The following is a 24067-nucleotide window of genomic DNA, read 5'->3' on the forward strand; positions in this document are numbered from 1 at the left end:
GACAAAAACCTGTACTCCTACTGTTATAATGAATTTTTGGTCTAAAAAACTTTTTTATGCACCTGAGCTGTTTATGTCAATAATGATGGGACAAAATCTATGGTTTCTGATGACTCTGAGGGATTCAAAGATGAGGCCCTACTCAAGAAGTTAATCCCGGTGGTGGAGACCCCTAACTCTTCACATCCTTTCCACAGAACTCCTTACCCAAACCCATCTCAGGTCTCTATATCGTACATGTTGTTCCTTCATTATTGTGCCCTTTACATCAGTTTCTACTAACCTAACCATGCCTATGTGTGTTTCTGATACTTACAACAACAGTATATATATATATATATATATATATATATGTATTCAGTGAGTCTAAACTGCTGTATATGAGAACATTTGGGTTTACAAGTAGGGCACTTAGTACCAGTTAGGATAAATCCCGCAGGTTGTTATCATGTACAGTACTAGGTGCGGTACCAATTACGTGTGATAACCAAGGGATTCAAGGTTAAGACTAAGAATAAAAGCAAAAAAAAAAAAAAACTATCACATACTGTTTAAGAAAACTATAAATAGCAACAAAGTGATTCCTCAACCAGCACCATATTTCTTGAGTTTTAACATAGGAGGCAGTTTTTCCTGAAGCTGTAGATGGTTAAGCTCCACACTTACCACCGAATCATCTTTGACATGGGAGAAATAGACGATACGATTGGTTCTGTTCACGAAAGAAAAAATACTTGTGCTTTTGGCCTTTGGTGCAATATTATTTGTATGTGAAGACTGGATATTACCTTTTGCCTTTGTTGGATTAGGCATTTTACCTTGTACCTTTATTGGATTTGGTTGGTTTGCAACTTTACTAGTACTTCTGGCATTAGAAGTGCTGTTATTTGCATCTGAAGACTGAATTTCACCATCAACCTCTGCTGGATTTTGCTGGTCTGCAATGAACCCTGCCTTGCTCTTGTTCAGAATTATAATGGAGTCATCATCATGAAAAAGGATTATAGCAGAGTCTTGAGGATCAAAGCTGATGTTTCTTATGACTGAGGATCTTCTGTGAAGATCCGGGTGGGGGTCGCACAAGGCCTGTCGTGTGAAGGGCGTGTACTGCTGGGTATCCAGACTGAACTCCTTGATCATCATGTCAGCATGTGCAACCACCACTACCCGAGTGGATGGATGCATGCCAACTGCTGTTACGGGGGAGTCATACCTCGGTAAGGGGTACTTTTCACCCAGTTCTATATTGATGACTGTCACTTGATTTTTGTTGTCAACCACAACTAAGAAGTGACCATCAGAACTGGGGGTCATTTGAACTACACTTGGGCCCTCCGCCAAATGCACTTCACCCTCTACGTTTGCCTCAATCTCAGATATAGAGATGATCTGGAAACAGAAAGCAAAAATTTATCTTTGTTTTGGATGACAGGAAATATGCCAAAATATCTTCCAACCTTATGAAATGAAACATATGAGGATAAAGCAGAAAAAAAAAAATATCTTCCTTTGAGGAGTAGAGGCTTAAGGCTACTCTGCTACAATCTAGTATACTGAATGGTGGATTAGATGCCCAGCATAGCAACATTTGGGAAATCTGCTTAATGGGGAGACACAATGGTTCTGGCTCAACCTGGACCATCCCTGCCACCAATTCCAGATGCACATGACAATTTAACTTCCTGGAGCTTCAATGAATGGTTTGAAAGACAGGATGTCAATGGCGAAAAAGACTGAGTAGTAGTAGGACCCTGCTTTATCCTTCCTGCCACCTACACCTCCCAGCCACCATCAAGCCCATTCTCACCTGTATGACTCCTGTGGTGGATGCTGAGGCCAGTTTTGCCTCCTGAAGCCACACGGCCTGGTAGCTGGGTAGAATGTCCTTACTCAGGCCTCTCACACGACGCACTCCGGCCTGGTTGCCAGACTGGGGGGGGGGGGGGGGGGGGCAGGCGGCCAAAAAAAAAAAAAAATGATGCAAGAATTATAACCAACAGTATCAGTGTCTGTGTCAATATCATAATCATCATCATAAAGTGGTCAGAGAAGCTATCTGCTGTCTAAATGGATGCAAGTTCCATTCCAGGCTGGAGCTGGGAACAATTCAACTATCTGAATTTGTTTACTAATCTTCTGCAAGACCCACCAGTAGGTAACAAAAACACCTCAGCCAATGTAATTACACCAGTCCTGAATCAGAAGCATGCTTGTATATGTGTTTAACTCTCTCTCTTCTTCTCATGAAATAATACACACAACCACAACATCATATTAAGTAAAACTGCACAATACTTACACCAGGAGGGCAGAACTGACATATTCTGAGGCTGTATGAGACAATGTACACAATCCACAGTGCATTCTGGGACACAGCACACCAGTCAATCAGCCTCCCTTGCTTGCTGCGGATCTCTAACAGCTTGGCACGATCCTGGAGAGATGGAAGAAGAAAACAAAGGCTTTAATTTCCAAGCAGCATTTTACCGTTTTATTTTTGCTACTTAAAGATTATTCTGTTCATTTCAGGAGAGACTTTTCCAGACCTGAGTGACAGGTATACTCTTGATAATTTCTTTCACTACTGGTGCACTCTTTCAAACTGAATAAAACTGTTTCGAGGCAGCAAGAAAACATAAAAACACACATCATATGAATGAAGGTGGCATGCTGTTGTGATATGGGCAGTCCTTGCCATACGTGGCCTTTTTTTGGTGTTCTTTTATGCTATGTATCTAAGGTCACAACAAAAACTATCAATAATCCTTGTCATAAGTAAGGGATGTGTGTTAATATACACCAGCTATATAGTATATGCACAACTGGAACAGTAAATTGTGGGAACTGGTACATCAGATTTATGGGTAGCAATGGAATTTTGACAAGCAATTTTTCTGTCATTCACTGAGGACTTAATAACAAGTGGCAAACAGGAGTGTAAGTGGTAATTAGGGGGGCCCACCATCCACTCACTCAATGTAGTGCTGCCTTCAAGTGACAGTGCTAATTGACAAGCCAAATACTGAAATGTTTCCTGAAATTCAGGAAGCCATTTACTACACTGTGTGGTTGGTAACCATATTACTAAATGACACCTGGTTGTCTACTAAACTGAAGTGCACTATGCAGGTGGAGATCATAAGAATTTCTGTTGCTCAGGTAAACCTGTAACACCACTGAGTGGCAAGCAGGCTGGTCAATCTCACCTTAAATGTTGGGACTGAGAAGCCTAGTCAACAGATCCCTCAGCTCATGAAGGGGCAAAAAGGGACTGGTTATTAGATGGATAATGAATGGATGGACAAAACAGCAAAAAATAATGCCAAATACGGCAACTCAAACAGGACTTACTGTACATGTATATACTTACAAGGACACTTAAACACTCACCTCAAGTATGGGTAAGAGGACTGCTGTGCTCTTGGATTTCTTCTTGCGCTTGCGCGTTCCTGATGGTCTAGGTATGGTGCACCCCAGACGCCACAGTTCTAGTCTATCACAGTAGCGTAACAACACACACGAGGCTGCACCCGCCACACACACACTCCCATGCTGTTCACAACACAATTTATCAATGGTGGAACTAATATGAACAAGACACCACAGTACTACACTGAGCATCATCATCATTATATAATTACTGACGAAAGGAAACCCCTTGTGAAAATTCCCCTCATCTTGTATGACAAAATGACCTAAAGCTTTTTTATTTATACAACGCTTTTGTTTAAAAGAAAGAGCCATTCACTGGAAGCCTGCAAAAAGTTGTCATCAACTGCTGGGGTATTTTGACTTTGATGATGTCTTTTATATTCCATTCTTGTTACTTCCAGGCAATTCAGTTCAGCTTAGGATTGTACCCTAGCAATGAAGGGGTTCATGAGGGCCATACTTAGTTCAAAAAGTATCTCCTGTGATACACAAAAGCATTTAAAGATAGCAGCAATTAAAAAAAACATGTAATAGTAATAATATGGTAATAATAATAATAATAATAATAATATTAATAATAATAAAACTATTTCATGGGATTGAATGAGTTATCTGTACTCACAAAACAAACAGTTACACTACACAACACTACATACTGACCGGTGGGTTTGCATGGAACTTTAGGACAGTCTTTGGGGGGTAGTAGCTCAGGGCCAGTATTGTGTCCACACCTGATGTATGAAAAAGGTTATAAAAATTAATACAGTATGTTCTCATTATAATTTGCATTTTCATGTTCTTTTTAGTTATACAATCCAGAGTTTAAAAAATATACAGTAAAAATCCTGTAATCCGAATGGCAGGAGACCGAGGGTCTTTTGGGCTATTGTTTTTTTGAAATATTGGGAGGGGCCTTTGAAAACATTAGAAATATGCAGCTGATCATCAAATAAACTCTTAAAATTATACGGGTTATTGTTTTAGATGCCGAAGATGCACAGAAGTGTAGATGAATAGTTGCAAGCAAGTACACACAATAAAAACAGTATCGGTGCACATTTGGCCTGAAACACTTTGACGCCATGGATGATGGACTCTAGGAATGTTTGATGATTTTTCCCCCTTGTTGTCAAACATGCTTACATAAGTATGTCATAGATGGGTTTCTTATGACAATTTATGGTTGATATTGTCACTGGATGCATATTCAGATTATAATCAATTAATTTTCCAAGCACTACACAAGCTATATCGATCATTTCAGATATCATCGTAACACTCCTGCACAATACTTTTTTTATTGTGTGTACAGTACGTCCAAGTCCAATAGCACGTCCAACCCAGATAAATCTTTAGATAAAGCCCAGAAAATTTCAAAAAAAGCCCATAAAAATTTGGAAAATTTTGTGCTGAAGAATTAGGAATATTGGGATATTCGGATTACTGGTGTTCATATTGGAGGGGTTTTACTGTATGTGTATGTATATATCACCATCATCATCATCATCACCATCTGGACCTCCTTTCCCACCCAAGGGCAAGGGGAGGAGTAGCAATGTCCAGACAGCACAGACTTGCCCAATCCAAATAGGCCACACTTCCATTCACTCATCATTCAAGCCCCTGGAATCCTGGCTCTACCGCATACGCCAAAAACATTCACCACATTCTGCAGCTTCACACCGCGTATCTGACTGAGTCAATCCGGACGCTGCCATGCTCACAAGGGGTGCCAAAATCCCTGATCACGCACTTCTCCTCACAAAATTCATCCAGCCAGCTCGATCTCTTGTCAGTTCCCTAGCCTCACCGACTTCCAAACCTCTCTTCCTCACACACTTATTCACCATATCTCTCCACCTTCTCCTTGGCCTACCTTGCCTCCTCCCTCCTTCAAATTCGCTCAGGAATACCTTTTTTACCACTCTATTGTTATCAATTCTTTCCACATGACCATACCATCTCAGGACACTCTTCGATTCTGGTGTGTGTGTGTGTGTGTGTGTGTGTATATATGAGGCGTCTAGAGCCAAAGGGGCATCCCCACCAATATACTGGTTTTGAGTTAGGTAGGAGAGACAACAGGTTTAACCCTCTTCTCAGTGGCAGCACTGGTTGCCATACAAGATTCGGCCTTCTGGACAGTGGTAGAGGGGCTCAAAGTCACGTGGGTTTGTCCATGCTGCCGGGCGAACAAATCAGAGCAGGCAGGCATCTAAGCCACACAGCCCAAACCAATCAGCATTCTCACTCTCTGCCACTCCCCCAGAGCAGCCAATCAGTAAGCGTGTGGCCCACCCGGTGTGCCGTTGAGGCTTCCCTCCCGTGTTCACTGAGGTGTATAATGATTACGTATTGGATTTTTACCCCATTTATCGTGGATTATTGATGACAAGATGAGCTGTTGTTATTGGGGTTGAAGGGGGGGTGACAAGATGAGTTCATCACATAGTTACAGTGAGGAGGTGGTGCCTATAACCTCTCGTAAGTGTCAGAAGTGTGTGGAGAAGTGGAAAAAGGTAGAAAGGAAGAGGAAAAGAGAGTGGTGAGGGGAGACAGCGGGAGGGGGCGTGGCACTGAGGAGGCAGAGTTGGATGTCGTTCTCCTAGATGACCCCAGCATTTAACCCCCCACTACCCCTTCTCAATTTACTTAAGCACTACACTACTTTTTTTTTTTTAGTGTTATTATTTCAATCTATTATGGTAGAGGAAAAATAATAACTGCATTGATTTCAGTTTTAGTTGTAAAAAACGTGAAATAACAGTAATAATTATTCGTTTATTAATATTAAGTGAACTGGAATCTTCAGTTAATACAGTTTTGTACATTAATACATTCGTTGATGTTTTTTCTGCTATGATTTTAAATCCCTACAATATTTTATTATGCCCACTTATAAATTGGGGGTTTGGTTTACTGCCTATTTTGTGGTTACGGTTATTATTGTTTTGTTTTTTTGGCTTTACATGTTGAGCATAGGCGCTGATGATCATTTTGATGTATAAAAGCTTTGTTTATTGCCTTCTGGCTATGACGCTGCCATAAACACAACTTTAAAGCGTCATAACTCAAAAGTACATTTTGGCACCGATGCCCCTTTGGTTCTAGACGCCTCATATATATATATATATATATATATATATATATATATATATATATATGAATATTCTGTTCTATTCTCTAACTTTATCCAGCTGATCCCAGAACCTAACCCTTTTCTGCCTCACCCCTATTGTTGCAAGATGCATATGCAACAATCACTGCCATTCTCACCTTCTTGTACTGAAACTTGACATTCAACTGTCTATCTATCTATCTATTGCCAGATGCCTTAATCCCATACGGGGTGGCCACAAACAAATCACCTCCACATCGCCCTGTCCCCCACCATTTCACTGCCCTGCTCCAAGCTCACACATCCCTCTCTCATATACCTCTCCACTCCATCTCTCCATCTCATCCTCTGCCTCCCCCTCCCTCTCCCTCTCTCCCCCTCCACCTCACTCACATACTCTCCTCATCAGTCTCTTACTCTCCATCCTCTCCACATGGCCAAACCACCTCAATGTGTTTCTCCTAACACTTCCTATCACATCCACATCCACACCACAATGCTCCTTCACATCCTTATTTTGTCAGTCTGTCTCTCCATGTGACTCCATAGGCTCCTCTCAAATAACTAATTTCCAGTGCTTTACTCTTGACTTGTGTCCCTCCAACTGTACCTGGCACATTTGTAGTCTTTCATTCCCCTCTGTCACTCATCACTCATCACCAACGCAATTCTTTCTTCGTATCTTCCATGTGCATTTGTACTCGACCTTCCCCATTTCACACCCTCCTGCTCCTCCACTTCACATCCTTTTATCTTCATTTCAGTGCCATTACTCTTAAACATATTCACCACTTTCACCCTCTTACTCTCCCCATTCACACCTCTTACATTACACACAGCCACATGAACATGCTCATTTTGCCTGGGCCCTGGACAGTTACTGGACCTTCAGAGGTTCTCTAAATTTAAAATAAAAACAAAAATAAGAAATGCCACAAGTAAATCAATTATAAAAGTGGGGGGCACCCACCACCCACTCACTCAGTGTAGTGCTGCCTTCAGGTGACAACACCAAGTGACTAGCTAAATGGTTTGCTGTAACTCACGTAACCAGGGAAACTACTCACTGTGCTGGGTAGTAACCTTATGACCAAACGATGCCTGGTGACCCGTGCCTTAAATGTCAGGGCAGAGTAACCCCCCGGCTCCCAAGCTCCTCATGGAGCAGAAAAGGATTAGTGGGGTAAATGGAAGGATAAAAAATGAACATCTCACCTCCTGAGTATAGCCTGTTTTCAGCAGTAAGGGTGAGGGCTCTGACATCATGTGTGTGGAGGTGGCGTGTGTGTGTTTTGACCCAGGTCTCACTTCCTGCCCCCTTACCATCTCCCTCGGTCCTCACACGAGTTACCTGCACAATCACTGGGTCCACTCCTTGGGGACAGGTAAAATAACAAGGTGATTACAGTCCATTCTGAAACAAAATCAGATAAAGCCACAACACACACCCTTCCACACTTGTTCATACTACTTTATTTAAACTCCATCATCCTAACTAAAATTATACTTTGGAATGGATTATAGTTAAATGTCAGTTACATGGAGTTTTAGTTAGGGAATACTGGCAGCTGTGAAAGACGAAACTTGTGGCTAAGTGTAATAGTAGTAGTAGTGATGGCTGCAATCCAGTGCTCACCTGAATGTGAACTCAGTGGACTACAGAATGAAGTTCAATTTCTGCTGTCCACCATCCTTCTTTTGGGAAACAGAGAGGGAACTGAGGGATGTTTGTATGACCAGACAGAAGAGCCAACCGATAATATCAGCGCCACCATGTGAAGGCATCCCTCTCAAGCACCAAGGATTAATGTAACTGAAATCTGAAAAGAACTACACTTGGGTCCATCCTTGGCATGAGAAAGTTATTTAATTATTTCTGGCCTTTACTGGATAATTTTAATAAAAAAGGAGCTCCCTAGCAGTGATGGAGTTAATGAAGGATATATCTAACCCTTTCAGCTTGAGTCTCTCCTAAGCCAACTAATTATCTAGAGGTGGCAAGAGTATAATGAAAAGTATCTCATTCAGGTGACAGGCTTAAAAAGAATGGCAGTTAAATGATCAGAATACCAAGAAAAGCAATGACTGTCACAGTTGTGGGAAGAAGACTGAGAGGCAGACCAAGGACATGAAAAATGAAGGAAGTACTAAGGCAAAATACTCAGGAAAATCACTGGGGAAGAGGTGTTTCATAATCTTCTAGGCCAACTTAGAAATGACAGAAATTATGATGGGAATTATACTTTAAGAATACAGAACTGTGGTTACATAACTCTACAGCAGCATACGACAATAACAAAGTATACACAAAGTCCTTGTTCTAGGTCACTTTTTCATCACCCCCTTATGAGGCGGAATGATAATGTTTATGCCTGTGTGTGTGTGTGTGTGTGTGTGTGTGTGTGTGTGTATCTCTTCCCATTATACCTCATGAACAGCTTGAGCTATCAACATGAAACCTTCAGGGTATCAAGATACAGTCAAATTCTTGGCTGAGTTCGAAAATGGGCACTCAGAGTCAACATCAAGGTCACTAAAATGGCTGCCAAAGATCAACTAGTTTTTATCCCCTGCCTTAAGTACCATTATATCTTATGAACAGCTTGAGCTATCAACATGACACCTTCAGGGTATCAAGATGCAAAATCTTGGCCGTGTACGAAAATGGGCACTCAGGGTCATGGTCAAGGTCAGCAAAATGGCTGCTCAAGGTCAAGTAGTTTTTATCACCCCCTTTTAGCACCATTATATCTCATGAATGGCTTGAGCTATCAAAATGAAACTTTCAGGGTATTAAGATATGGCCAAAACCTTGGACTTGGCCAACAGCATATTCTGGCAGGTGATTTGCATTCGGCTCCTGAATGCTTTTCTTCTTTCATTGTTCATGTTTTGGAGTTTGTGCTGTAATGAAATGAGCAGAATAACAAACATCAACATAATTTAATCTCAAAAACAGTGCTAAGATAAAATGCCATGCAGTGGTCTGCTGAATAACAAACACCAACTCCGTGTCATGATATGTTTGGTGGTATGTTGTTGTTGTTTATGTTGTTGTAGGTTCATTTGAAATGTGATCCCAGTGGACTGCAGACTGAAATTTCTATCATCCAGCAATTCACCATCCTTGTTTTGAGGGATAGGGGAGAAGTTGGGGGATGTTTGTACAGTATAACCAACCAGCGAAGCTGCCTGGTTACATCAGTGCCTCCAGATGAAGGCATCCCTCTCCAACACCATCATAGTACTACAAATTGTTTAAATGAAAGAGTGGATAGGATACAGAATAATGTGATTCATGAAAGATGTGGAGTGAGGTAGTCTGTGGACACCCGAATTGAAGAGAGTGTATTGAGATGGTACGGTCATGTGGAGAGAATGGATGACAATAGAATGGTGAAAAAGGTACAGTATATCTCAGCGAATCTGAAGGAGGGAGGAGGCAAGGTAGGCCAAGAAGGTGGAGAGCAATGGTACATGAGTGTGTGAGGAAAAGAGGTATGGAAGTTGGTGAGGCTAGGGGACTGACAAGAGATCGGGCTGGCTGGATGAATTTTGTGCAAAGAAGCGCATGACCAGGGATTTAGCACTCCTTTTAATGTGACAGCATTAGGACTGACTCTATCGGTTAGGTATTTATGAAGCTACATCATGTGGTGAAACCTTTTGGCCTATCAGGTGGAGCCAGGATTCTGTGGGCTTCAATGATGAGTGAATGGAAGCGTGGCCCATTGAACTGAGCATACTTTGGCTGTCTGAACGCTGCTACTCCTCACCCTGCCATAGGATGGGAAGGGAGGTTCAGATGATGATGATGATGATATTCATAAAGTATGGTAGATGCTCGATTTAATGAACACTGATTTAGCAGATGCCCGAGATAATAGAATCATTTTTTTCCAGGTGTTTTTTTTTCCCAATTTAAAGAAAAATTTCCATTAAAATTAGTACAATTTCATTATGGAAATTCCGCTCCAAAATACACCGAATTACTGGAAAAAGACCCGTAAATCAAACGCGTCATCGAGCACTCCCCTGATGGGCAGTGTGTGGTGTTGTCACACGTCTCTGCCAAACATGCAGTCTTCCTGTGATCCCCTAACTGTAAACAACTGTTCTGCATGTGTGCAGCTTTGCCTTGGTATTGCAGCCTTATCTGTGTTTTTTTTTTCAGTGAACCAAAGTTTTTATGAACCATGCTTAAGGTTCAGGAAAAGGAGGAGAGGATGGGCTTTCTTTTGGCCAGAAACTGGAAATACAGTACAGTATAACCTCACTATAACAGACTAATTGGGGCCCAAGCCATTAAAAAAAAAAAAGCGAAATTCCAATAAAAGTGACATCCGGACTTCCTCCTGTTAACCCGGACTTTTTCCAATATACAGTATTGGACAGTACTCCGGATGGCACCAACGGTTTTTAAACTGATTTCCCTACCACTGCAGTACTGTACTGTATTATATATTCAATACAATAATCAAATGGTATAATATTCCATATATAATAACACTGTACTGTATACTGATAAACATGTCTTTTAATTACCTTACTGTATAGAACATAAGTGGTCAGGCAGTCCAGACTTCTTCTGGCTTTATCAGACTTTTTCCAATATATAAGAATTTAGTCCGGTAGCTCCTCGATTCCGATAAAAGCAAATTCCAGTCTATTGAAGTCCGTCAGATCAAGGTTTTACTGTAAATGAGAAGATGGAGTGCCATCCCTGATGCTCCACAGCCCCTCTGTCACCCCTCTACCACCTCCAGTGTTGAAGAAGGGTGACTCTGACAGTGAGTAAACCACACCCAGGCCTGAAACGGGTTTGGGGGGAGGCCAGTATGGCTACCTGTGTCAGGCAAATTTCTGCAACAAGTGCATAAACCCTACTTTTGGAGGTAAACCTTACTGTAGTTTGCTATCCTTAATGACTATACTACAGTATTTAGTACACTACTATCCTCACCTTATTCTTTATGTGTGTATATTTTATCAGTAAGTCAGTGCTGTATGTATCACTGTTAACATGTACACAATAATGCATTTAAGTGGGGGTATTAATTATGGGTTCGGACTGCTGCGTGTAGCACTGAGAGTTAGCATAATTTGCTAAATTTAGGTGTGCAATGTCAGGAACTTAGTTTGATCGTTGGCTTCAAGGATTTAGCAGAAAATAACTCAAAATACAAGAAATTTTTTCTTTATATTGAGCCTTGATTATGAAACTCGATTTAGTGGAAAATTCGAGATAACGGAATGCAGGTTGGCTGAATAAGTTCATTAAATCATGCATCTACTGTATTTGCAACTTGCTTAATGTGGTAATGCAACACTTTCTGCCTCAACTGGATCCTCTTTCGGTGCACGAGGGCCCAAGTTGGGCCAAAACTGCTCTCAAAATAAAACTAAATGATCCCATGCTTCCTCTTAAGCAATCCTCATGGTAACCCCTGCACTCCGATGACATATTTGTCCTTTTATTCTTGCTACGTTCAGACAATATTATTTAGCTGATGACAGACTTGAAGGACTACATACTGCATACATTAAGAGCTTCACATCTATAGACATTCCCTAAGTTGAATAAAACCATATGGAGATGGCAGGAACAAAACACAAAAGTATCACTGGATTGAAGGGATTAAGGTTGGCCATGATATAGCTGATGTTTTCTAGGGACTGGAAGCTAAACCAAACAGCTAATTACTTCCCAACTGTTACCCTACAGCTTTTCTAAATGGGAGTACAATTCTTCCAAACAGCAGTACAGTCTGATCTTAAAACATGTAACTCACCAGCAACATAAACAGTCTTCTGGTTGGATGTAATCACAAGGCTGAGGACGTCTGCTTTGTGTGTGGTGATGACTTGAGTGATCACGCCAAGATTTCCATTCCAGAAGCAAACTTTTCCCCTGTTATAACATGGGTATATACCATTACTACTGTGGACAGTTCAAGTATGCAGGCATGAACTCCTTACCATATGCTCTGAGTTGACTCGATTTGAGGGAAACAAGCTATAGTGAAGGAGTTAATGGGGGTTACAGCTAACTTCTCCAATTTCAAAAATCTTCCATTGGATAAATACAGCAACTGGAGATGGCAAAAATAATCTAAAACAGATGTCACCAAAAATAAACTAGAACAGATGTCACCAGAATCAGAAGGTTATGAATAAGAACCTGAATTTTACAAAACTTCTTAATGGTAACACTGCGTACTAACCTTGAGTCTCCACTGACTATGATCATGTCATCAAGGATACCTACACACCATACAATTATCTCCTCCCCTCCCTGGTGGGGTATAGAGCACCTTGTCACCTGAAAAGACCATCAGCCTAATTTAATATTTTTTTGTCCACACATAGTTGGGTGGCCTACAGCAGAGGTTCTCGACTACTTTTTAACCTACAAACTGCAAGTGATGACCTGAGCCACACCAAGGCAGACTGCAACTGAAGCCTCAAGCTGTCCCCCCCACTCCACCTCACCCTTCACTGCCCCATCCCACACAACACTTTCCCCCATCTACTACCACCCACACCTGCCAACACCTCCCCCAGCCCCCAACTATAACCCTATCCCTCAGAGCCATGACACAACGAACTGTGAAACACAGCAGCTGCTAAACTATGACACATATCACCCTAAAAATTGATATACATATACTTCATAGCATCCATGTAAAAAAAAAGAAAAAGAAAAAGAAAAAATAAAAAAAGAAAAAAAAAAATCAGCCAAAAGGTACAACTAGATTTTTCTTCTCCCACAGTTCATGGATTAACCGCAAAACAATACAGGTATGTTTATTTCCATTTATGTGAAAGAACTTACATATTTTTCACTTTACTCATTCCTACATTTCTTGCAACTTTTTCCAAACACCAAAACAACTTCCCATTAGCAGAGAAATGACAGTAACTTTCACTTTTCTTCCAAATTCATTATTAATCTTTTCTTCTTTCTCTTTACTGACCATTTCACATTGCTTGATATCTTGTATCCATCCCAACTTCTTGCATTTCTCTCCACTGTTCTCTTTACCTTCATATCCCACCAAGCTGTTTCTTTCATACCAATTTACATCTCTGCAGCACCAATAAACCACCATCATCCACATCAGCTTGACTTTTTGCCACCTACAGATGGTGTGCCAAGATCCACAAACACAGAACAAGAAAGCACAAAAGTGGGTGAAAGATTAAGAGCATGTCTAACAATTTCTTTAGCACAATAATATTCAAAATACAGTACACATTTCTAATGCCAGTACACATCCCCAAATACTTTACCTGTTCACACCTAGAACTGAAAAGGGATCTGACATAGTCCAGGGGAATGTTCTGGTGCTTTCCTTGTTAGTCTCTCTCACTCTCTCTCTCATGCACACACACACACACACACACACACACACACACACACACACACACACACCTTACTTACCCGTCCTGTTTTGAGAGACCAGAGGCGAACAAAGTTGATGGAGCCGGTAACAATGAAATCACCACTGCAATGCCAGGTCAAATGAAGAATACGGCCTGGCACAACAGACATAAGAGTCAGCATTATTGTTATATATATCACAAGAGTCAGTAATACCAATGTATATAAATTCCAATGGTATATTTAAAGATGTAGCAAATCCAATGGGGCTAATGGTGTTTTTTTTTTGCTATAAGATCCAAAATAATTTACAGGTAGATGGGGACGCTCACCATCCACTCACTCAATGTAGTGCTGCTCTTGGGTGTCTACTCTTTCCTCTTTTCCATCCCTCTTTCCTTGCATCCTCTTCTGTCTTTCTTTCCTTCATTCTTTCCTTGTCCTTCTACACTCCCTCTTGTCTTACTTTCTTCATTCTTTTCTCTTCCTTCTGTGTGTGGGTGACTCTACACTGAGTGACAAGCCATATGGTTTCCTGTACACCAGGGAACCATTTACTATGCTGGGTGGTAACCATATAACCAAATTTTGGCACCTGGTGGTTTAGTGGGTAATTACAGCGCTCCAATCGAATTGAGCCAATGAAGGTTTGTATCCAAGGGATGGTTGGGGTTTACTGCTCATGTAATGCCACTCAGGGATGAGTGAGGCTGGTCACTCTCATCTTAAATGTCAGGACCAACTTGCCTAGCCCCAGGCTCCTACACTCCTCATGGGGCAATGTAGGATTGGATGATGATGATGATGAAAAACTCTATCATACTTCCGCTACTTACACAACTGATTTTGCCAGCGTTCCCTAATTTCCAGGACCATGCTAAGTACTGTACATGGAAGAAGCTGTGATATTTTGGAATACAACTCCAACTTACGATAAGGACTGCCTGTAAAGTTAGTTCCAATTCAAAGTTATTTTTCTAACAGTTGTTTTATTATTTAGCTGCTGCTGAACTGACTCTTATGGCCATAGTCTTAAACTGTGGGCAGGTGTTCACCTTGACCTATCTGTAACTTTAGGTAATCTTAAAGCATGAGAGGGACAGCATTCCCCGGTGAATGAGAGACGGTTGCTACTGCATAGTACTGGAATCCGCGAGAATCTCAAAGCACCCCTTCACATGCCCCTTCATCACATTATAGCTGCCATGTGCAGAGAAAACTGTGTAGAATTTGCAGGACCCTACGGGGTATGTGCTTGGAATTATAATTTAATGATAAAAACATTGTATAAAGAAAAAAAATAAGCATTTAATATTTTTATCATTCTAAAAGACTTCACCGCTACTCCGGAGATGGTTAATTTACGATGAGATGAAAAAAAAGATGAGATACTGTATCCACTTCCATTTTATTTTTCACTATTGCTACTACGCTGTTTATCAGATATGGTGCATGATACTTTTATAATTAGTTTGATTAGTTCATGAAATGATTCCTACAGTAAAGAATGGCCGAGTAGTTCTTAAACAGATGAATCATTCACAACTGGTTAGTTTGAATAACGAAGTGTCATGTTTGCATTCGGTAAACTCGTACAAGTTTGCACTATTTTGTTTTGGCTTGGCAATATATTTTTTTGGTGTACTTTGGAGTGATTTGAACAAATTTTACCTTTATTTTCGGTGCTTGTGATTGGTTTTCAGATTAACCCCTCCTCCCAAGTGGCTTGAGGGACTGGTGGCATTTCAGGGTTTGGGGAGGGAAAAATAACAAAAACAAGGATTTGGGGGACAAATGTTGTCAAAATCAGTATGACCAGCCATGGCGTATTCGTAGGGTTATTACCGACTGCACAAACCCCTTTGATGCTATGTCTAGAACCGAATTTTTCCTACAGTACAGGTTCTCCAAACCCTGTATGCATACTCTTATACAGAGGATTCAGGAACAAATGCCAGTCTTTAACAATAAAAAAGGTAAGTATTACCAACATTAAGGGATTAAATTCTATGTCCATCTTAGAAACTGTCATATGCTTTTATTTTTTTTTAAATTCTAAGATTTTAAATTTGAAAATAAATCAGTGTTACCAACTGTTTGCCACGCCTACCCACATGAAGGGATGCACTCTCACGCTTTCAAGATTGCCACTTACATTGAAGGTGTGAGCTTCCACTTTGAGCGGGATGCAGAAAGGGTAACCTCTGTCCTCAGTTTCAAGACTATGGGCATTAGTCTTCACTTAAAATTTACACACACCAGAGATTTTAAGAAGACTGGCTGTATCTTAACCCCCGCCATGCTCATCGCCTCATATGAGGCGATATGCAGGCCACCCCTGACCATGCTGATCGTCTCACATGAGGTGATGGGTCTACACGCCATAATTTCAAGCATGAGGAAGCGTTAGTGGTTTCACTGGGAACGTTGAGTATTGCTCTACACCACTGGAGCTGTTGCCAATCCCTGCCACACCGCAGTTGCCAAATACCACATATTTAGTAAATCAGTTCTCGTTTGTAGTTCAGCAATGGTGGATTCACGCCTGTCTACCTCCCGTGGTGCTGGTGACCTATTGTCGCCCTCACACCCACCCAGGAGGCAAAAATTATGAAAAGACAAGGGTGATGAAGAGTTCGAGCTCAGAAACTGTTGCTCTGATGACAAAAGATCAACTTGATATTAAAATAAAAAGCCCCCAAAAGGACACACGGTAATCGGGTTGATAAGAATTAGCGCAGTGGGGGTTAAATGGCAATCTAATACGGACCTACAAACTGTAGAAACATTGTCCTTACCTTCTTGCTTATCTAACATTTTGTCGTACATGATGCCGCTCTCCAACACATCAAACAAGCACACATAGCCTTCCTCTGTCCCAGCCTACAGATAATTGGAAAGTAAAATACTGTACCATTAAGTATGACAATATGAAGAGCACAGAGACATTAGAAAGTGAAATATTGTACATCTATATTTTAAGTCACCTTTTGGACATTGCTATTAACTCCTTTAAAATACTCACGGCTAACTTTCGCTTGTCTGGAGATAGGGCGAGACACCATGTGGGTCCCCCTGTGACGGCAGTGCGTGAAATGACCTCTCCAGTGACCACGTTGTGCTCCAAGATGAACCCGTGTAGACCCGCACTGAACAGCCGCCCCTGACACCATGCCACGCCCTCCACCGAACTCTCATCATCTGAAAGGCAGGACTGAATGAGTCAAGTGCCACTCACATCATATCATACTCATTACTACTACTCACGTCACACCATCCACTGAAAACCAATCATCATCTGAAACATGTAACTGAATTAACTACCACTCACATCTCCCCACACTCACAAACCACACCACGCTCTCCCATGCCATTCACAACACCATACTACACCCTCCATTGAATTATCATCATTTAACTGACACTAAAATGGGTTAAATGCCTCTCACACCACCATACAATACTCACTATTACTATCACCACCATACACATCACCCTCACCATCATCATCATCATCAACCTGACCTTTATTCTTATGTACATACGGGGTGAAGTAGGATGCCAAAACAAAATTTCAGAATGTCAGAGAACTATGAACAGCATCCCAAGTGAAATGGACCAGACAGATCATTCACACACCACTCAAGCCACTGGAATCCTGGCTCCACCTCACAACACACAACTAAAATTCAGTACAATCTCACAAGTATACCAACACACCATACCATCCCCCTGAACCCCTCAATCGGGAGACATCTTCCAGTTTATCCTTACTATCACTAGATGATTTTATTTTATTTAGGACAGACCTCCAGTAGTGAAGGAGTTAATTACAGCTAAATCTAATCTTACCATTTCCAAAAGTGTCCCCTAAGTAGAAAACTGTATGGAGACAGCATAAAACAAAATGCATCACGAGACTGAAGACGTTAAATGAGCTGTCATCACCAACTGGGAAGGAGAACTGCAATATATTCTCTTCACAACACTTTGGTAAGAAATCATACCAGTGGTCATCACTATATCAGGGATGTTCCAAATTTACACAATTCTACCATATAAATGATACTGTAATTTGGGGAAAACTGGCAAAGCAGCATTATAGATAGTAGCTAATGGAACTAACAGGTCTATTTCAGCAATTTACTATAAACTTAAAAGCCACAAAATGTTTAAAAAAAAAAGTGGTTTACATTGACTAACTGCATCTGAATTATTCACAAAGTTTTACAACCAGACTTTCTGCCTTATTAATCTGCATCATCTCACAAGCCTAACCTTATACACATACCCGCTACTGTACATATCCCTGTATATATTTTTATTTACAGAAGCACTTCACATACTGTACATCTGCCTGTTAATCTAGTGATTACAAAATTCACACAAGGGATGTGTATGTCTATGACATGAATAAGCATATGTCAGATAAGATCATAAGAGCTGCTGGAAAGGAACACCTTTACATGGTGGTATCAATGCTGTATACCCAGGTCGTGGAGCTGTCCGATTATACAAGGTTCACACGTTGATAAGCCTGGGGCAACAACAGGTTATGTGGAAGTTCTGGTGCTTTGTACAGTACTATGAATTTGATAAACTGCATCACCAGATCACACTTGAGATAAGCTAGATTACCATACCAGGTAGGCTACTTACCTGGTAAAACATTCTGCATGAATGGCTGGTCAGTGCAGTTCCAGATTTCTATACTTCCATCAGCTCTGAAAAAAAAAAAATGTAAGAAGGTATAAACATACTGGAATGAGTTAGCAGGATCACGAGGGTAAACTTTCAGAATTACTTCTTTTCCTTTCCCCCCATCTTTCCTCTTGCTTTTTATTACTCTTCTTTTCTTTTCAGGCAGCTTTACACTGAGTGACAAGCCTAATGGTTTCCTGCAAGTCAGGAAACCATAACAATGTTGGATGGTAACCATATAACCAACCCATACATGTTCCCTACATGTCAACAAGTGGGTTGGTGGAGGGTTGGTGCCCCTCCCCACAAAACCACTGACTTAAAGACAAATGGCCATCCCTTACAGGATTGTGGCATCTGGCTATTGAAAGACAGACATCCAACTAGTGGACATCAATATTAATATGCATTTCCAAAACTGTTTCTTCAATAAGCATCCATCATAAATACTGTACTTTTTACATACGAGGTCTGTTCAGAAAGTATCCAACCTTAGGCTTTAAAAAAATGAATAGCTAACCTGTTGAGCTAGACACTGATCCCCCTTAAAGCAGGCCCCTTCTGACTTGACACATATAGCCCAGTGTTCTTTCTATTGCCTGAAACAGTTTTCAAAAGTTGGTTTTTGGTATCTCCTGCAAGTGTTGCACTCGTCATGATCTCTTCTCTTGGATGAACATTGCTCAAGACATACTGGAGTGTGAAAAATTGTGATCAAGACTTTCTGAAGATTGTTTCACTAAAGATCAGACCTGAATGTACAGATGACCCAGAAACCAAAGCACAGTCATCACAGTGGAAGTATGCAGGGTCGCCTCCACCAAAAAATAAAAAGGACATGACAGGTCTGCAGCAAGGTGAATGCACTCACATGTTGACAGTTTTTTTTTATTACCAAGGTGTTGTGCATCACAAATACGCACCAGAAGATCAGACCGTCAACAAACATTACTACCTCGACGTTATCCGTCGTCTTCATGATGCAGTTCAATGGAAGTGACTAGGCCTTTGGAATGCAGCAAGTTGGAAGCTGTACCATGACAAAGACCCTACCCATCCTTCTCAAATGATTCAGGAATTTTTGGCCATGCACAAGATCCTGCACGTCTGGCAGGCTCCCTACTCACCAGAGCTCCATGTGACTTTTGGTTATTACCCAAGCTCAAAACTCTGCTGAAGGGTTCCTGATTTGAGACAAGAGAAGAGATCATGACAAATGCGATGAAGCACCTGCAGAAGATACTGAAAACCAACTATGAAAAATGTTTCAGGCAGTGAAAAAAATGCTGGGCTACACGTGTCAAGTCAGAAGGGCTTACTTTGAGGGGGATTAGTAACCCAGCTCAACAGGTTAGTTACCCGGTACTTATTTTTTTTTAGAGCCTAAGGTCAGATACTTTCTGAACAGACCACGTATTTAATAAAAAAAAGAGGGAAGATTCTCCAACTCCTGTCTCCTTTTACTGCGTCTTTGTTAATATGAACTAACCAAACAATAGTAAACCCAATACAACCTAATCTAGTTTTAATGTAGATGCAATAATGGGCTTAAATTTAAAAAAAAAAAAAAAAAAAAAAAAAAAAATATTCAGTGACTGTATAAAGATGTGCAGAAATGTGTTTTCAAGTATGAGGAGGATCCAAGAATTAACAATGAAAATACATTCATAAAAGGGATAAGTTAGGTTAGGTTAGGGCAAGTCTGGTTAAGTTAGCACAATATAGGTTAGGTTAGGCTGGGATACATTAACCCACCGCATGCCAGTGCTGTTTTAAAATGGCCTGACATAATTCCATGGCCAGTGCCGTTTTAAAACGGTTTAAAGAAAAAACTTCACTGTGACCGCATTTTTCAAGATTTGTGGGTAAAAATTGGCAGGCATGTAAGGCACCTGTTCCTCTACCATCTCCCTGGCTGTTAAGGCCATACACTCACTCGTTTCCATCCTCATGCTCACTCTGCCTGTGTGCCTCACCCAGTGCTGTACATAGGGAAGGCATTTTGTAAATATTTTCATGTAAGTGTAGATGGTAAATATTTTCTTGTAAGTGTATGGACTATATAGTGAAGTCAAGTTGTAAATACCTTCTTGTATGTGCCAGGACTGCACATAATGATGTTACAGTAGGCTGTACCTATCTTCCAGTAAGTGTAAGATACTGTAATGCATTCACAGTGAGAAAGACACGCAAATTGTGATAGATACTGAAGTAATATGTAATCAGAAAAGTGTACTGAACATTGCTATACCGTACCTTCCCAGCATAAATACCTGAGTATATCTTACATAGAAAACAGCTTTCTCTCATGTATGTGGTGAGCATGAGAGCGACTATACCTGTACACGAGTATGCAGGACTCAATAAAACTCATTTCCGAGCCTCGGTGAGCATTTTAATGGCAAAATTCATTGTTTCCACATCAAAATCTATCATTTTAACCCCCCCCAAAAAAAAAAAAAAAAAAAAAAAAGGCCAGCACTGGGGTGACCCGTAGGGCTAAACATAGCTGGCACATGGCGGGATAAGTTGGGTCATTACAAATATTAAGCTTAGGTTTGGAAAACTCAGCACTAACAAGGGCAATTTTATGTCAAAACTGGCATTCAGATGACATCCATCTGTCAAGATGGCATCCATCTTACCTAGTATTGGTTTGTGGGGAAATAAGAATATTTTCTTGTCGGGTCCCCACCCCTTATATATTGTGCCAGCCTTCCATTGCTCATAACTTTTTATGTTTGTCGTACCTAGATTTAAAGACGGCTATAGATGGTGCTGTTACTACTTCTTCTGGTAACTGGTTCCACTCATGTAGTGTACGTATTGAAAACCAATTTCCCTTGAGTGTGGTTCTCCAGTGGTCCGGCACAGCCAGTTTGACACTGTGCCCACTCAGGCCAGTGCCACTAAATTTGAGGAAGCTGGTGTAGGGGATGTCTTCGTGGCCATGGACAATTTTGTACACCTCGATCATGTCCCCCCTTTTCCTTCTGTCTTCCAATGTCTGCAGGCCAAGGGCTGTCAACCTCTCTTCGTATGGTAGATCTGCTTATTCTGGCACTAGCTTGGTGGCTCTGTGCTGGACTTGCTCCAGCAACTTTATGTCTTTTATTAGGTAAGGTGACCAGCACTGGGATGCATAATCCAATATCTGCCTCACCAGGGCAGTATACAGGGGCAGCAGGATCTCCCAGTCAATGTAAGAGAAGTTCCTTTTAATTATCCCTAACCTGTGGTTGGCCTTGGCTGCCACCTTTGCCACGTGCGTAGAAGACTTCAGGTCCGTTGAAATAAAGACACCCAAGTCCTTCTCCACCTGTGACTTTTACAGCTCTCTCGTGCCAAGCCTGCAGTTGGTCCTGGGGTACCCACGGCCGAAGTGCATAGTTTTGCACTTGTCCACATTAAATGTTAGCAGCCACTTCCTGCTCCATTCTGACACCCGGTCCATATCTCTTTGCAGTGCCTCAACGTCCTCCTGGGTCTTGATGGTCCTGTATATCTTGGCATCATCCGCGAACGGACTTGCCGGTGACTCCATGTTTTTCACAAGATTTATGTAGATAATGAAAAGAATTGGGCCCACCACCGATCCCTGAGGTACGCCACTCTTCACTGGTAGCCATTCCAAGAAGGCATCCCTTATGGCCACCCGATGTGTCTTGTTGGCCAGAAAATTGGTGATCCATCTCTTCATATCCCCTGTTATACCTACTGCCTGGAGCTTCACCACCAGCTGTAGGTGAGGTACTCTGTTGAATGCCTTTTCACAATCCAAGTAATTGGCATCCACCCACACCTGGTTGTCTACTGCATTCACTATATCATTATGTTAGTGAGGCAACTTCTCCTGGTCCTAAACCCATGTTGTGCAGTACTCAGGATGTAGTTAATTTCCACATGTGTTATAAGCTCCTCCCTGACAAAACTTTCCATAACTTTGGAGACAACACTGGTCAGTGATACAGGTCGGTAATTTTGTGGATTGCTCTTGCTACCCTTTTTGTGTATCGGCGAGATGTTAGCCCTTCTCTATAGTAGGACTCGCCCACGTTTGCGGCTGTGGTGTGGCCCGCATCTGTGTACAGTGTTGCCACGTTTTCTATACCGTTATCTCTCTCTCTCTCTCCTGGCGGGAAATGTGAGCCACCCTGAGTACTTCTGATTCTTTTATAAGTTATTTATAATTGTGCTTTCATTTGTTAATTTGGTTTTGTTATATTTAGTGATGCCGACAATGCATTCAATGCATGCCCCTCTCCTGCCTCTCTCTCTCTCTCTCGCTCGCTCGCTCTCTCACCGACTGGGTGTGGAAGTGTTGCCGCTCGCGAGTGAATAATGTTTTTTTTTTTTTTACTTCGGTATTGGCATATGCCTACTATTTTGTCCTACATATTAGCTTATGATTATAAATGTGATTATTCCTTGTCCTTAAAATTATGGTAAATGCCGGTAAATGTGAGCATTTTTCCCTAGCAACACCTGTACAAGCTATGCTTGGGTCTACGGAGGTACGTACTTTACCTAAGGCCAGACTGAGTAAGTGTTGCCACTCACAAGAATTACATGAATTATTTCTTTTACTTTGGATATTGGCATATTTCTTCTTTTTTCAGGCTCATTATCTTATATCCATAACTGTGATATTATTACCCACCCTAAAACTACGCTAAAAACCATTAAAAGTGACTACAATTTCTTTTAGAAACACTGTACAAAATGTATGCCATGTTTCTGTGTTACTGTATAAATATTCTATGCATAATAAGATTACTGTTGATTCATCCATCAAAATACACAAGTGTAAGTTTTATTCATCTGAATTTATCGAATTTGTGATGCCTTGTACATAAATAGCTTCCGTTTCACATCGTAAGTTGGGGAAACGTGGCACCATTGTACACAGGTGCGGGCCACATCACAGCCGCAAACGGGCGCGAGTCCTACTATAGTCGTCAGGTACCTCTCCTGTGGCCATGGATGAATATGTCTGCTAGTGGCTCACATAGCAGTCCAGCACACATCTTCAAGATGTGTGGTGAAATGCCGTCCGGTACTGGTGCTTTATTAGCATTCAGGGTTTCCAGCTTAAACTGTAGGCTAGTTACTTTACCACATGTACTTACCTTGACAAAGCCAATCGACTGGTTTCGTCCTCATAGCTCATGCAATGGATGGCTTTGGGCTCAAAATCATAAAACCGCACATTGTGAGCAACATATTCGTGGAATGCCTTTGCTGAATTCAACCCAACTTCCTTCCTCTTCTTCGTCTTCTTGTCAGTAGGGTTATCCATAATTCGTATGGCTGTAAGAACTGAATATTCTAACTATAACACCACCACAGCACTGGAATATAGTTTCCGGGCCATTCACTGACACACGTGTTTACGAAAAGTTCGGCCACCTAATACCCACCCGGGAGGACAG

General features: G+C 41.3%; 1 protein-coding gene across 1 annotated transcript; it reads right to left on the minus strand.

Annotated features, from left to right (window-relative positions):
• Positions 1-585: 585 nt before the first annotated feature.
• l(3)72Dn (UTP4 small subunit processome component l(3)72Dn) lies at positions 586-23981 on the minus strand. Its single transcript, XM_080270069.1, has 13 exons — positions 23765-23981; positions 18604-18658; positions 16960-17148; positions 16733-16817; positions 13995-14089; positions 12775-12872; positions 12343-12461; positions 7766-7924; positions 4093-4163; positions 3391-3552; positions 2300-2434; positions 1808-1930; positions 586-1389 (listed from the first exon to the last, which is right to left on the minus strand). The coding sequence occupies exons 1-13, from the start codon at positions 23932-23934 to the stop codon at positions 586-588; spliced, it is 2265 nt and encodes a 754-aa protein (XP_080126195.1). The 5' UTR covers positions 23935-23981.
• Positions 23982-24067: the final 86 nt, after the last annotated feature.

The sequence above is a fragment of the Coenobita brevimanus genome, chromosome 39, assembly GCF_032717465.1.
Source record: "Coenobita brevimanus isolate Jiangsu-jjx chromosome 39, ASM3271746v2, whole genome shotgun sequence".
NCBI classification, from domain to species: domain Eukaryota; kingdom Metazoa; phylum Arthropoda; class Malacostraca; order Decapoda; family Coenobitidae; genus Coenobita; species Coenobita brevimanus.